At 47.3% G+C, this 16,564-nt stretch overlaps 1 protein-coding gene and 1 non-coding gene across 3 annotated transcripts in view; both read right to left on the bottom strand.

Annotated features, from left to right (window-relative positions):
• Nucleotides 1-3,583: 3,583 nt before the first annotated feature.
• Nucleotides 3,584-3,657, bottom strand: TRNAT-AGU. Its single transcript has one exon. It is a non-coding gene; the product is annotated as a tRNA-Thr (tRNA).
• A 1,254-nt stretch (nucleotides 3,658-4,911) lies between these two features.
• The window catches only part of WDR88 (WD repeat domain 88), a 47,167-nt gene continuing 35,514 nt past the window's right edge, over nucleotides 4,912-16,564 (bottom strand). For both annotated transcript variants that reach the window (XM_033225618.1, XM_033225619.1), the window contains exons 10-11: nucleotides 8,588-8,680; nucleotides 4,912-5,302 (exon numbers count right to left, since the gene is read on the bottom strand). In XM_033225618.1, the coding sequence (XP_033081509.1) occupies nucleotides 5,126-5,302; nucleotides 8,588-8,680 (270 nt within the window). In that variant the 3' untranslated portion in view covers nucleotides 4,912-5,125. The remainder of the gene's footprint in view (nucleotides 5,303-8,587; nucleotides 8,681-16,564) is intronic.

Genomic DNA, 16,564 nt, shown 5'->3' with positions numbered 1-16,564 from the left:
ACACCTGTGCATGGGATTGATCCCAGGAATGCAAGATTGGTTTAACATCTAAGATGAATTAATGTATTACACCATATCAATAAAATAAAAAACAAAAATCACATGATCCTCTCAACAGATGCAGAAAAGCATTTAACAAAATCCAATACCCATTCACGATAAACAGACTAACAAGGAACAGAAAGCAACTTCTTCAACCAATAAAAAGTATCTATGAAAAACCCACAGCCAACATCATACTTAGTGGTGAAAGATTGAATGCTTTGCCCATAAGATCAGGAACAAGACAAGAACGTCTGCTCTCACCACTTCTATTCAACATTGTACTAGAGATTTTAGCCACAGCAATTAGGCGAGAAAAAAATTGCATTAAAAGCATCCAGAATGAAAAAGAAAGGAGGAAAACTATCTCTATTCATAGATGACATGATTTGCATATATAAAATATACAAACTAAGGAATTCACTTAAAAATAATTAGAATTAATAGAAGAGCTCATCTAAGTTATGGGATACAAAATTAAGATACAGAAAACAATTGTATGTCTAACATTTGCAATTAAGAATCTGAAAAAATACAATTTAAAACACAATTCTGGCCAGGCACGGTGGCTCACGCCTGTAATTCTAGCACTTTGGGAGGCCAAGGCAGGCCTTGAGGTCAGGCATTGGAGACCATCCTGACCAACAGGATGAAACCCTGTCTCTACTAAAAATACAAAATTAGCCGAGTGCGATGGCACATGCCTGTAATCCCAGCTACTTAGGATGCTGAGGCAGGAGAATCGCTTGAACCCAGGAAGCAGAGGTTGCAGTGAGCCAAGATCGTGCCATTGCACTCCAGCCTGGGCAACAAGAGCGAAACTCCATCTCAAAAGAAAAAGAAAAAATCTATTTATAATGGCATCAAAAAGAAAATACTTAGAAATGTACTTAACAAAAGAGGTACAAAACTTATGCTCTGAAAACTAAAACATTGTTGAAAGAAATTAAAGAAGACCTAAATAAATTGAAAGGCATTCCATGTTCATGGATTAGAAAACTTAACATTATTAAGATAACAATATCTCCCCAAATGATCTATTTCCATCAAATGCAATTTCTATCAAAATCCCAGCTGGGTGGTTTGCAGAAATTTACAGGCTGATTCTAAGATTCATATGGAAATTCAACAGACCCAGAATAGCCAGAACAATCTTGAAAAGAACAACTTTGAAGAACTCATACTTCCCAATTTGAAGATTTAGTACACAGCTATAGTTATCAACACAGGCATAAAGCTAGACATGTAGATTAAGGGACTAGAATTGGAAATCCACAAATAAACCCTCATATTTATGGTCAACTGATTTTCCACAAGGGTGCCAAGACCTTTGGGAACAGAATGGTCTTTTCAACAAATGGTGTTTGGAAGAATGAAAGTGCACATGCAAAAGAATGTAGTTGGACCCCTCCTTCACATCATATACAAAATTGACTCAAAGTCGACCCAAAACTTAAATGTAACAGCAAAAGCTATAAGAAAACGTTAGTATAAATCTCTGTGACCTTGAACTTGGCAATGGAATCTTGAATATGACATCAAAAGCATAAGCAAAAAGGAAAAGTAGATACATTAGACTTGATCAATATTAAAACGTTTGCACTTCAAATGACAGTATCAAGAAAGCAAAGAAGACTGGGCGCAGTGGTTCACACCTGTAATCCCCGCACTTTGGGAGGCCAAGGCGGGCGAATCAAGAGGTCAAGAGATCGAGACCATCCTAGCCAACATGGTGAAACCCCCATCTCTACTAAAAATACAAAAATTAGTTGGGTGTGGTGGCGTGCGCATGTAGTCCCAGCTACTCTGGAGGCTGAGGCAGGAGAATCGCTTGAACCCGGGAGGCAGAGGTTGCAGTGAGCCGAGATCACACCACTGCACTCCATCCTGGCAACAGAGCCAGACTCTGTCTCAAAAAAAAAAGAAAGAAAGAAAAAAAAAAAAAAAACAGCCGTGGCTCACACCCCTAATCCCCACACTTTGGGAGACCGAAGTGGGCAGGGCGGATCACCTGAGGTCAGGAATTCGAGACCAGCCTGGCCAACATGATGAAACCTCGTCTGTACTAAAAATGCAAAAATTAGCAGAGTGTGGTGTTGTGCACCTGTAATCCCAGCTGAGGCTGAGGCAGGAGAATCGCTTGAACCGGAGAGGCGGAGGTTGCAGTGAGGCAAGATCATGCCATTGCACTCCAGCCTGGGCAACAGAGACTCCATCTCAGTAAGTAAGTAAGTAGTAAGTAAGTAAGTAAGTAAGTAAGTAAATAAATAGCAAAGAGAAAAAGAAAGGGAGAAAAGATTTCAAATCCTGTATCCAATGAGGGACTTTTTTATTTTTATTTTTTCTTCGAGATGGAGTCTCTCTCTGTCGCTCAGGCTGGCGTAACTATGAGCCAGAAATAAACCAGCTCCACAATGACACAAGCCGAGTTTCCAATAAATTCATCCCTGATTGGATCCAAGTGAATGCTCCTATCAGCACTGCAAAGCGTCAAAGTCTCCTTACAAGCTTTCCTGGGCAATGTCAATCAAAAACAACCAAGATACAAAGGCGCAAGAATTGACTGGAAAACAAGAGAAATAAACAAACAAACAAAACCAATAAACCCAGATCCATAGAAGAGGCAGAAAGAGGAACTGCTTCCCGGGCAGGTGAATTTGACTGTTTGGAACACAGCCTCATCCCATGCCTGCAATTTCTGCACTGGGACTGTCCTGTCGGGTTTGACATGTGACTCCCTGGAGAATGTTTGTAAAAACTCCAATGCCTCACGCCACCCTACCCCACCACCCACAAAGCCTCGAATGCACTTGCTCGGGAATTGGTTCCCACATGCAAATATGGGTAGAACCCCAGCGCTAAGCAACCAACCCCAGCCCAGGTAGCTGGCTTCAGCCCACACCCGGCCGTCTGCCCTGCGATCTTTCCCTGGTCTGGGGTTTCCACGCAGTCATCGGACTGACGGTCACGCTGACCGGACTCAGTCCCGCACCCCTCCCCATGGGGTCCCCTTGGCCTTGTCGGCCCAGGTCTTGCATTTGTGAAACGACTGCAACCACTGCGCGGCTGCAGGGAGACGGGCAATCTTCAGTCCTTTGAGAGGCTCAGCTAAGCCCGGCGACCGTCGGGGATGGGCACTCGCATGGGATCCCCCAAGTGGCAGCTTGGAGCCAGGAAGATTAGTGCGAGGAACTCATGCCACAGAAGGCGGCGCGGGAGAGCGCGTCCACCGCCTGCCTTGAGGAAGCAGCCTCGGGGCGAACACCGGCTGCTCGCTGGACTCTCAAGGCTGTTTCCCCGCCCGGCCGCCTCCCACGGCCAGCCAGCACCATGACAACCGCGATCGCCTAGGTCCCCGCGCCGCCCACGCCCCTCAGCGCCTGAGACCAGAGTAGGTGGAGTCCAAAGCCCGACTGCACTCGTTGGGGGACCCGGCTACATCGGCCTCCCCCTCACATCCACATGGTATCGGGCAGCCGGGTGAGGGCACAGAGCACAAAAGCGCAAGAGCAAAAATTGGAAGAGCTTGGACGCTCGGTTGAGGCACCGCTGGGATTCGAACCCAGGATCTCCTGTTTACTAGACAGGCGCTTTAACCAACTAAGCCACGGCGCCGCCCGTGCAAGCACCTCGAGAAATGACTCCTCATTACTATTTACCATATGAGCCGCGCGCATGCGCATAGACTCGGCCTGTTGTGGCGCACGCGTCGTGTGGCTCCCGATTCACACCGGCATCTGAGACAGACCGGAAGCTCGGGCTGCAAGGAGCGGGCAGCCTGGAAAGGCGAAGCTTACTGGTCACAATGTCTTTTCCAACGTGGAGCCAGGACGCTCCGCCTTTGGGGAACGCTGGCGCAGGGCTTGGGCCTCGGCAGTGCTGCCGAGCCCCTACCCACTCCGGAGAACCCCCGGCCCCGCCAGCGCGGCCGGGCTGCTGGCTCCCCTGGCATCAGGTCGGGGCGCACACCCGCCTCGGTCCGACGGTGACCCGGGTGAGCTTCGGACCGTTCCGCCCGGGGACCTCAGCCTGAGAAGGCCGAGGCCCTGCCAGCTCCCGGAGCCATAACTTCAGTTGAGTCGCTTCTTCCGCGGATCCTGAGCTGGGCAAAAGTTGAGGAGTCAGGAAGGCCCAGAGGAGGGATCGTGGGCTTCGGGGTTCCCAGGCTGCTGGCGTGGGGCACCAACACCTTATATGGAGGGGTTTCTGCTGCCAGAGCAGGCAAGGCCCTCCCCTCCCTGGGTTTCTCACTTGCGCCTTCTGGGTGTCCTCACGCAACTACACCAGCCACTGGTTTCCGCACTTTCCAGAGGGCCTGTGGCAACTACGAAGTCGAACACTGCCAACCCATCCACCCAGCATCCCTGCAGCATGCACAGAAAGGTTCACCCAGCATGGTGTGCAATAGGAACCTAAGCTCCTATCTCGGCCTATTTATGGACGGATGCACACTGTGCAAAATGCCGTGGCAGCAGGAAGAGGGCTGCACATAGGCATGGGCGTTCTGGAAATTGAGACGTCTAGAGGAGAAAGCATGTGACATCCCGTGATGGCAATGCCACCGCCATCCCCTTGCCTAATCAAACGGTCCTCTGCGCCGGGTAGGTGGCCATCTGGGAGCATTAGCCAGGGAGGCACCCATTGTGTCTTGCCATCACGCCTACAGAGGCGGCCCCACGTCTTGTCATACTCATTTGACAAACTCTCCAGAACTGCTGGTGCCAGCCCCCACGGGTCATCTTACAGGCAACTCCAGACTCCACAATGTGAGTCTAATATGTGTTCCAAGTATCAAACAGGATGAGCACCAAGGCATAAAGCTTAGAAATAGCAAGACTGCTTTTCAAATGCACATGCACACTTGTTTTCCAAAGGAATTAGATTTATTCTGCATGAAAACGGAAAGTTTCAAGCTGAAAGCTGAGGAGGTGGCACTGTGCTGAGAGCCCAGCCAGGGCTTGTGTCCTGCCCCAGTCTGACAGGCCTACTGAGCCTGGGAGGGACCCAAGAGAAAGTCCCTGCAGAGCCAAAACCTACATGCTAGGAAGCCTGTGCTGGAGTCACTCAAAGGGGGCTGCAGCTGTCAATCATCCTCGCTTCCTCCGGGCATCGGTGGCCAGTTCTCCCTTTCCGATGATGATGATGGTGAAGTCTCTGCTGCCAAGCCCCTTGTATCTATCCGGCAGAACACGCATTGGGTGAACATTTCAGAAGAGGTGTCACTCTTGAAGATGGAGAAAGGCCTGTCACATCTTTCGCACTGACATGGGATATTTTAAAAGAGCAGAAAGGAGGTGCTGGTCAGAGGGGATCCAGGCATGCCGTTAGAATTCTCCTGCCTGATCCAGCTACTTTGAGCTGGGGCAAGGCAAGGGCTCCCCTCTCTGGAATCTCTTTTTTGTTTGTGTTTTTTTGTTTTTTGTTTTTTGTTTTTTTATGAGACAGAGTCTCACTCTGTTGCCCAGGCTGGAGTGCAGTGGTGCCATCTTGGCTCACTGCAACCTCCGCCTCTCAGGTTCAAGCGTTTTTCCTGCCTCAGCCACCTGAGTAGCTGGGATTACAGTCATGCACCACCACATCCAGCTAATTTTTTGTATTTTTAGTAGAGATGGGGTTTCTCCATGTTGGCCAGGCTGGTCTCGAACTCCTGGCCTCAAGTGATCCACCCACCTCGGCTGCCCAAAGTCCTGGGATTACAGGCGTGAGCCACCGGGCGCAGCGCCTCTCTGGCATCTCTAACCCCACAAAGGCGGAAGTTGCAGAGAGAGAATGAGCACAGGCTTCTTCCCCACCAATGGCTAAGCAGGTCCTGCCAGCTCATGTCTCCTGCCATGGGGGTCCTGAGGACGTGCGTGGCAAGCCCCTTGACAATCGGGAGGATGGGGGTGGGTGTCCAGCCCCATCCATTGTTCTGTGCAGAGTAAAATTGTGGGACTGAGAGGATTACTCCCTGACATCCTGAGAACACCCAACTTTTACAGAACCATGAGACTAAAGTAGGCAAGATTTCTGAACAAAGCAGGGGTGTGAAGTAGATTGACGCAGGTGCTAGGCGCCCTCCCGCGTCCCTGAGCCTGTTTCTGGCCAAAGCTCACAGAGAACACTGGAAGCAAATGGCACAACTCACCCACCACGTCTGCTTCCCACTAACAAGCAAGAATCCCATGGGATGGGGTCTCCCAGGCTATGGGCAGAGGCCCCTCAGGGGTTCCCGCCATGCATGGTCCCCTGGAGAAGAGCCTGCAAGGTGGCGCGCCCCTGCCCTGGCTTTCCCAGTCCCTAGGCTTTGCTGTCTTGCCCGCTCCAGGACACTGAGGCCTGCTGGAGAGAGGGGTAAACCCCACCTGGGGCAGGCCTCGGGGCAGCCTGGCCTCTGAGGCTTCTCATGTTGATTGATTCAGAGCAAGTCAAATGCAGCAGGTTCATCCTTGCTTCAGCTTCAGGTAGGCCTCTTTCTTTTCCTTTTTTTTCAAGAAATAAATTAGATACCAGTTCGGGCTCGGAGAGCTCACGTGTGTAGTCCCAGCACTTTGGGAGGCTGAGGTGGGTGGGTCACTTGAGCTCAGGAGTTCGAGACCAGCCTGGCCAACATGGTGAAACCCCCCCCCCCCCGTCTCCAATAAAAACACAAAACAATTAGCCGGGCGTAGTGGTGGGTGCCTGTAGTCGCAGCTACTCGGGAGGCTGAGTCAGGAGAATCGCTTGAACCTGGGAGGCGGAGGTTACAGTGAGACGAGATCGCACGACTGCACTCCAGCCTGGGTGACAGAGCTAGACTCCCTCTCGAAAAAGAAATAGAGAAAAAGAAAAAAGAAATTTGATCAAGGCCGGACGCGGTGGCTCAAGCCTGTAATCCCAGCACTTTGGGAGGCCGAGACGGGCGGATCACGAGGTCAGGAGATCGAGACCATCCTGGCGAACACGGTGAAACCCCGTCTCTACTAAAAAATACAAAAAACTAGCCGGGCAAGATGGCGGGTGCCTGTAGTCCCAGCTACTCGGGAGGCTGAGGCAGGAGAATGGCGTAAACCCGGGAGGCGGAGCTTGCAGTGAGCTGAGATCTGGCCACTGCACTCCAGCCTGGGCGACAGAGCAAGACTCCGTCTCAAAAAACAAAAAAAAGAAATTTGATCCTTTACCTACCTTATCCTACATTCCTACATCCCACGGTCCAACCCCAGAACAGCAGGGCTCACGGAGGAGGCAGCTCCCAGGCCCTGCCCTAGGTGGCCGGTGAAAGACAAGGGCCATCACTGCTCTGTAGCAAGTCGGCTTTCAGGGTTTAATGGCCAACACGGCCACAGGGACAAGGCCCGTTTGAGTCCCACCCCTCATACTCCTGCCTTGCTGTGCGGCTCCCAAATTAGCCATTCCCAGAAGCTGTGGCTCCCAGCCAAACCTGAGAGGAGGTCAGGTCTAGGTGGCTCCAAGATTCCCAGGAAAGGACTCAAGTGGGCCCAGCCCACACTTCAAAGCAGCAGCCAGGTGTGTGCACAGAGAGGCTCCAGCGGGGAGTTGCCTCCACTGCCCAGGGACAGCCTCTGTGGCCAGCTCAGGCTGGGCCTGGTGAAGCAGAAAATATGCTGGCCCGACCACCAAGCTCTTGCACTAGAGAAGCGTGGGCACCTGAGCCTCTTGCATGGGAAGTGGGGCACTGGGGACCTACCCAGGGTAGGAGGCTCACGCAGTGCCCAGCTGTGTACCTGGCCATTCCTCCACTGACCAGTGCTCCTGCAGGCTTCATCCCCTCCACGCCCCCTCACTCCATCCCTCCGACATACCAGGCTGGCTCCTGCCTCTCAGGCTCTGCATTGGCTGTTCTCTTTGCTGGGAATGTCTTTCTTTCTTTCTTTCTTTCTTTCTTTCTTTCTTTTTTTTTTTTTTTTTGAGACAGAGTCTCGCTCTGTCGCCCAGGCTGGAGTACAGTGGCGAAATCTCGACTCACTGCAACTTCCACCTCCCAGTCCCAGGTTCAAGGGATTATCCTGCCTTAGCCTCCCGAGTAGCTGAAATTACAGGCCTGCACCACTACGCCTGGCTAATTTGTTTGTATTTTTAGTAGAGATGGGGCTTCACCATGTTGTCCAGGCTAGTCTTAAACTCCTACCTCAGGTAATCTGCCTGCTTCAGCCCCCCAAAATGTTGGGAATATAGGCGTGAGCCACTGCATCCAGCTGGAAATTCTTTCCTTTAAATATCTACATGGCTCACCCCCTCACCACCTTCAAGTCGACACAGCGGTCACCTCTCAATGAGACTTATCCTGACCACCCTTTAAAATCTGGCAACCTCCAGCCCTCCTGTTCCCGTTTCTTGTGTATTTTTCTGTCAATTACTTATCACCATGCGACTTACTATGCATTTTTCTTGTGTCTTTCCTCTTTGTTTCCTCTCTTTTAGAATTTAAGCTCCCCCAGGGCAAAAATGTCAGTCCGTTTGTTCATGGTTGCATCTCCAGGTGCCCAAAGTTCATTTAAATGATAAATTAATTTATAGAGGGAACTAATGAAAGCCTTCACTGGGCTTAATTTTACCCAATACCAACCTGTTTCACCTTTAAGCCCATAGCCTTTTTGTACTTGATTACCAGAGGAATTTGGTCAATTTCTTCAATATTCCACAGTCTCATGGTCCTATCCTAAAACAAATAGCAAAGGAATGGTCACAAAACAGGCTGTGGTACATCCATACAAAGGAATATCATTCAACAATCAAAGACATGGGCTGTCAAGGCACAAAAAGACAGAGGAGCCTTCAATGCACATTGTTAAGCCGTAGAAGCCAACCTGAAGAGGCTACAGAGTATAATTCCAACCACATGACATTCTGGAAAAGGCAAAACTAAAGTAAATACATCAGTGGTTGCCCAGGATTATGGGAAAGAGGAGGAGGGATGAATAGTAAAACTATTCTGTATGGCCAGGCGCAGTGGCTCATGCTTGTAATCCCATCACTTTGAGAGGCCAAGGTGGGTGAGGTAGAAGTTCAAGACCAGCCTGACCAATAATGGTGAAACCCCGTCTCTACTTAAAATACAAAAATAGCTGGGTATGGTGGCATACACCTGTAGTCCCAGCTACTTGGGAGGCCAAGACAGGAGAATTGCTTGAACCCAGGAGGCAGAGGTTGCAGTGAGCCAAGATCGCGCCACTACACTCAAGCCTGGGCGATAGAGTGAGACTGTCTCAAAAAATAAAAAATAAAAACTGTTCTGTATGACACTGTATTGGTGGGTATATGATATACATTTGGCAAAACCTGTAGAACTATACAACACAAAGCATGAAACGATGTAAACCATGGACTTTAGTTAATAATAGTTCCCGAGGCCAGGCGCAGTGGCTCAAGCCTGTAATCCCAGCACTTTGGGAGGCTGAGACGGGCGGATCATGAGGTCAGGAGATTGAGACCATCCGGGCTAACACGGTGAAACCCCGTCTCTACTAAAAAATACAAAAAACTAGCCGGGCGAGGTGGCGGGCACCTGTAGTCCCAGCTACTCAGGAGGCTGAGGCAGGAGAATGGCGTGAATCCGGGAGGCGGAGCTTGCAGTGAGCTGAGATCCAGCCACTGCACTCCAGCCTGGGCGACAGAGCGAGAGTCCGTCTCAAAAAAAAATAATAATAATAATAATAATAATAGTTCCCGAAAGGAATGCAGTCCTGTTGATACCTGGATGTTAGCCCAGCGAGAGCTTGTCAGACTTCTGTCTTACAGAATTGTAAGATATTAAATTTGTGTTGTTTAATGTTTAAACAGTACAGTCTGGTAACTTATTATAGCAGCAATAAAAAAACGCATACGCTGAGTATGTTACATTTCTTGATTCAGCAGTTGCAACTAAATGTCCTATGGGAAAACAAAGGGGACATTTTTGTAATAGATGTGTTGGCTTTTTTTTGGTAATAGATGTGTTGGCTTCATACTGAGTACAGCGGTCAGATCTTACCAATAAGCATACTTCCTACAGTATAGCAAGTGATTTGCCAAATCGTGGCAACAAAAAATGTCCTCCTTGCTCTTAGCTACTTTAATTTGAAAGTTAGTTTCAAGCTGGGCATGGTGGCTCACACCTGTAATCCCAGCACTTTGAGAGGCATATGCGGGAGGATGGCTTCAGCCCAGGAATTCAAGACCAGCCTGGGCAATATAGCGAGACCTTGTGTCTGCAGAATAAAAAAAAAAAAAAAAAATTTGTTAGGCCGGGTATGGTGGCTCACACCTGCAATCCCAGCACTTTTGGAGGCCAAGGCATGTGGATCACCTGAGGTCAGGAGTTTGAGATTAGCCTGGCCAACATGACAAAACGCTGTCTCTACTAAAAATACAAAAATTAGCCAGGTGTGGTGCTGCATGCCCATAATCCCAGCTACTCAGGAGGCTGAGGCAGGAGAATCACTTGAACCTGGGAGGCAGAGGTTGCAGTAAGCCGAGATTGCACTCCAGCCTGGGTGACAGAGAAAGACTCTGTCTCAAAATAATAATAATAATAATTTTTTTAAATTAGCTGGGTGTGGTGGTACACACCTGTAGTCCCAGCTACTCAGAAGGCTGAGGCAAGAGGATTACCTGAGCCCAGGAGTTTGAAGCTGCAGTGAGCTATGATCGCGCCACTGCACTCCAGCCTGTGTGACGTGGTGAGACCCTGTCTCTAAAAAAATTAAGTTGGAGTTTTTAATCTTCTGGATTTCTATGAAGATTTTAATAAAACTGCAGAAAACCAAAGCATGTTGGTCCTCATCTAAATGCAAACTAGACTTTGCTCGTGTATCTCCATATTCAGCAGACAGTGCCATTGTAAATTTTGGCAAATTCCATTCCTTTGTAAATTTCTTACCAAAGCAAATGCAATGCCAAAGGGCCTGCATGCTTTGTACACAAAACTCCTAAAAAGGGAGTGTGGTTTTCTTACCTATAATGTTGGGTCTTTCATAATAAAAGTTTGGGGCCACTTTTTACCTTCCTCAAAATGTACAGAAGCACTTAATGAGATTTTTTTTTTCTTTCTATAAGACAGGGTTTTATTCTGTCACCCAGGCTGGAGTGCAGTGGTGTGCTCTCAGCTCACTACAACCTCCGCTTCTCAGGCTCCAGTGATTCTCCTGCCTTGGCCTCCTGAATAGCTGGGACTATAGGCACACACCACCATATCCCACTAATTTTTTGTATTTTTAGTAGAGACGGGGTTTTGGCATGTTACCCAGGCTGGTCTCAAACTCCTGGGCTCAGGCAATCTGCCCACCTCAGCCTCCCAAATTGCTGGCATTACAGGCATGAACCACCGTGCCCAGCCAAGATTTTCAATTAGTGAAATGGAAAGAGATATCTTCCTTAAACATGTGCCTACAAGATGGCTATTATCATTTCTGACCATAGAAAAGATGTTAAAATGGGCCAGGCACAGTGGCTCATGCCTGTAATCCCAGCACATTGGGAGGCCAAGGCGGGTGAATCACTTGAGGCCAGGACTTTGAGACCAGCCTGGACAACAAGGCCAAACCCCGTCTCCACTAAAAATATAAAAAATTAGCCAGGCATGGTAAGCCGAGATTGCACCATTGCACTCCAGCCTGGGTGACAGAGAAAGACTCTGTCTCAAAATAATAATAATAATAATTTTTTTAAATTAGCTGGGTGTGGTGGTGCACACCTGTAGTCCCAGCTACTGGGGAGGCTAAGGAAGGAGGATTGCCTGAGCCTGGGAGGCTGAGGCTGCAGTGAGCTGAGATTGTGCCACTGCACTCCAGTCTGGGCAACATAGCAAGACCCTGTCTCTTTAAAGCATAAATAAATAGGCCAGACGCAGTGGCTCACGCCTGTAATCCCAGCATTTTTGGGAGGCCGAGGTGGGTGGATCACCAGAGGACAGGAGTTCGAGACCAGCCTGACCAACATGGAGAAACCCCATCTCTACTAAAAATACAAAATCAGCCAGACGTGGTGGCACATGCCTGTGATCCCAGCTACTCAGGAGGCTGAGGCAGGAGAATCACTTGAACCCGGGAGGCGGAGGTTGTGGTGAGCCAAGATTGCACCATTGCACTCCGGCCTGGGCAACAAGAGAGAAACTCCGTCTCAAAAATAAAATAAAATAAATAAATAAATAATGCACATTTTAGATAGATATAGCCTATACCATGAGTTTATAGTGCAAAGGACTCCATTGACAAATATCTAGTCTTTTAAAGCAAGCTTATAGATTTAGTACATTGAACATTTTTGGAGTGCTGGGAAATAAAGCCTGCAAATCAAAGAACCTGTTGTTGCCAGTAAGTAAAATCTTTTTTTTTTTTTTTTTTTGAGACTGGGTCTCACTCTATCACCCATGCTAGAGTGCCATGACTTGATCTTGGCTCACTGCAACCTCCCCTTCCCGAGTTCAAGCAATGCTCCTGCCTCAGCGCCCCAAGTAGCTGGGACTACAGTCACGCGCCACCAAGCCTGGCTAATTTTTGTATTTTTAGTACAGACGGGGTTTCACCATGTTGGCTAGGCTGGTCTCGAACTCCTGACCCCAGGTGATCCACCTGCCTCGGCCTCCCAAAGCGCTGAGATTACAGGCATGAGCCACCACCCCCAGCCAGTAGGTGAAATGTTAAGTATCCATGCTCAAATGATTTTGCTGAGGGGATATTTAGCTTGAAGTTATCACACTGGGCTGACACCAGGAATCAGTATAATGTGGGCTTGATAAGAACAGAGCTGCGAATCAAAGCGAGTTTTACATTTGACACTGTTCAGTTTTACCACTACAGAAACTAAAAGGATGTCCTGAAGGTTGCAAGCAGTTCAGAGAAGTATTATTTGCCATGGAAACAGAAAAGCAAAGATATCCTACTGTATTAAGGAACAGAAAGAAACATGTCATTGTTGGTTTTGTTAACTTGTGATAAAAAATATACAACATAATATCATTTTAACAATTTGTAAGTATACAATTAAGTCACATTAAATACATTCACAATCTTCTGTCACCATAACCACTCTCTATACCCAAAACTTTTTCATCATCCCCAACAAAAACTCCATTACCCATTAAATAATTACTTTCTCCCCACCCTCCAGCTTCTGGCAACCACCATTCTACCTTCTGTCTCTGAATTTGGCTATGCTGGATTCCTCGTCTAAGAAGAATCATTACCGTATTTACCCTTTTGTGACTGGCTTATTTCACTTAGCATGTCATCAAGATTCATCCATGATGTAGCATGTCAGAATTTCCCCCTTTTTATGGCTGAATTCCCTTGTATGGATAGACCACACTTTATGTATCCATTCGTCCAACACCTAGATCGCTTCTACCTTTTAGCTACTATAAATAATGCTACTGTGAACATTGGCATATAAGTATCAGTAAGGCCCTGCCTTCAGTTCTTTTGAATATAAACCCAAAAGTGGGCAGGGCAGAGTGGCTCACACCTATAATCCCAGCACTTTGGGAGGCCGAGGCGGGTGGATCACCCGAGGTCAGGAGTTCGCGACCAGCCTGGCTAACATGGCAAAACCCTGTCTCTACTACAAACCCAAAATTAGCTGGGCATAGTGGCACACACCTGTAATCCCAGCTACTCAGGAGGCTGAGGCAGGTGAATCACTTGAACCCGGGAGGCGTAGGTTGCAGTAAGTGGACATCACACCATTGCACTCTAGCCTGGGCAACAAGAGTGAAACTCCATCTCAAACAAACAAACAAAACACCCAAAAGTGGAGTTGCTGGATCATATGGTAGTTCCATTTAAGCTTTTGTGGAACTGCCAGACCATTTCCCACAGCAGCTGCACTATTTTACATTCCCATCAGTCATGCACAAGGGTTCCAGTTGCTCCACATCCTTTGCCAACATTCATTATTTTCTGAGTTTTTTTATTATAGACCTCCTAGTAGACGTGAAGTGGTACCTCACAGTGCTTTTGATTTGCATTTCCCTAATGACTAATGATGTTGAGCATCTTGTCATATGCTTCTTGGCCATTTGTATATCTTCTTTGGAGAAATGTCTATTCGAGTCTTTCGCCCATCCTTGAATTGGGTTGTTTTTTGTTGTTGAGTTTTCAAAGTTCTTTATGTATTCTGCATATTTATCCCTTATCAGATACATGATGTGCAACTATTTTCTCCCATTCTCTAAGCTGTCTTTCCTTTGATGCACAAAAGTTCTTAATTTTGACGAAGGTTAGGTTGTCTATTCTTGCTCTCATTGCCTATACTTTTGTTGTCATATCCATGAAATCACTGCCAAATTCAATATCATGAAGATTTTCTCTACTGTTTTCTTCTAAGGGTTTTACAGTGTAACTCTCAAGTTATGGTGTTTGATCCTGAGTTAATTTTTCTATACAGTATTAGGTAAGGGTGCAGTTTCATCCTTTGCATGTAAATTTCCAATTTTCCCAGAAGCATTTGTTGAAAAGACTGTCCCTTCTCCATTGAATGGTCTCAGCACCCTTGTCAAAAATCCCTTATTTCTGGGCTTTCTATTCTAAGCCATCAGTCTATATGTCTGTCCCTATGCCAGAACCACACTGTTTTTTTTTTGGGTTTTTTGGTTTTTTTTTTTTTGAGACGGAGTCTCGCTCTGTCGCCCAGGCTGGAGTGCAGTGGCCAGATCTCAGCTCACTGCAAGCTCCGCCTCCCGGGTTCACGCTATTCTCCTGCCTCAGCCTCCGGAGTAGCTGGGACCACAGGCGCCCACCACCTCGCCCGGCTAGTTTTTTTGTATTTTTTTGATAGAGACGGGGTTTCACGGTGCTAGCCAGGATGGTCTCGATCTCCTGACCTCGTGATCCGCCCGTCTCGGCCTCCCAAAGTGCTGGGATTACAGGCTTGAGCCACCGCACCCGGCCCCACACTGTTTTAATTACTATAGACTTATAGTAACTTCAAAGTCAGGAAGTGTGAGTCCTCCAATTTTCTTCTTCTCCTTCTCCCTCTTATTCTTCTCCTTCCCCTTCTCCTTCTCCTTCCTCAGGATTGTTTTGGCTGTTTGGGGCCCCTTGCAATTTCATATGAAAATGCTATTGGAATTTTGATAGGGATTATGCAGAATCTGTAGATTACTTTGAGTAGTACTGACATCTTAATGATGAGTCTTCCTGTCCATGATTATAGGATGTCTTTCCATTCATTCAGGTCTTCTTTAATTTCTTTAAGCAATACTTTATAGTATTCATTGTGCCAGTCTTTCACCACCTTTGTTAGATTTATTCGTAAGTATTGTTTTAGATGCCATTGTAAATGGAATTGCTTTTCCTTTTCAGATTGTTCATTGCTAGTGTGTAGAAACACAACTGCTTTGTTTGTGTTGATTTTGTACCCTGAAACTTTATTGAATTCATTTATTAGCTTTAGTAGCTTTCTTGTGAATTCTTTGGGATTTTCTATATTTATGATCATGCCACCTACGAATAGAAATAATTTTGGGGCCAGGCGTGGTTGCTCATGCCTGTAATCCCAGCACTTTGGGAGGCAGAGGCGGGCAGATCACAGGGTCAGGAGTTCAAGGCCAGCCTTGCCAACATGGTGAAACCCCGTCTCTACTAAAAATGCAAAAAATTAGCCGGGCATAGTGGCACATGCCTGTAATCCCAGCTACTCAGGAGGCTGAGGAGGGGGAATTGCTTGAACCCAGAAGATGGAGGTTGCAATGAGCCGAGATCATGCCACTGCACGCCAGCCTAGGCGACAGAGCAAGACTCCATCTCAAAAAAAAAAAAAAAAAGAAATCATTTTGGCTGGGCAGTGTGGCTCACACCTGTAATCCCAGCACTTTGAGAGGCCAAGACCGGCAGATCACTTGAAGTCAGGAGCTCAAGGCCAGCCTGGACAACATGGTGAAATCCCATTTCTACCAGAAGAATTGCTTGAATCCAGGAGATAGAGGTTGCAGTGAGCTGAGATTATGCCACTGCACTCTAGCCTGGGTGACAGAATGAGACCCTGGGAAGAAAGAAAGAAGAAGGAAGGAAGGAAGGAGGGAAGGAAGGAAGGAAGGAAGGAAGGAAGGAAGGAAGGAAAAGAAAGAAAGAAAGAAAGAAAGAAAGAAAGAAAGAAAGAAAGAAAGAGAGAGAGAAAAGAAAAGAAAGAAAGAGAAAGAAAAAAGAAAAGAGGAGGGGAGGAGAGGAGAGGAGGAAGAGGAGAGGAAGAAGACAGGAAGGTGAGGCAGGCAGGCAAGTTGGGAGGGAGGGAACAAAGGGAAGGAAGAGAATTTTACCTCTTCCTTTTCAATTTGGATGCCTTTTTTTTTTTTTTCTTGTCTAATAGCTCTGGCTAGCACTTCCAGTACAATACTGAATAGTAGCAATGAAAGTAGGCACCCTTGTCCTGATCCCAATCTTAAGGAAGAAAAATTTTAGTCTCTTACCACTGAGAATCATGTTAGCTGCAGATTTTTTATAAACACTCTTTATCATGTTGAGGAATTTTCCCTTTATTCCTAGCTTTCTGAGTTTTTTATTATTATCATGAAAGGGTTTTGGATTTTTTCAAATGCTTTTCTGTGTCAGTTGAAATGATCGTATAGGTG

The sequence above is a fragment of the Trachypithecus francoisi genome, unplaced genomic scaffold, assembly GCF_009764315.1.
Source record: "Trachypithecus francoisi isolate TF-2019V2 unplaced genomic scaffold, Tfra_2.0 Lachesis_group12, whole genome shotgun sequence".
Taxonomy (NCBI): Eukaryota; Metazoa; Chordata; class Mammalia; order Primates; family Cercopithecidae; genus Trachypithecus; species Trachypithecus francoisi.
Note: the sequence above shows the minus strand (reverse complement) of the source record. Positions and strands in the feature narration are given on the sequence as shown.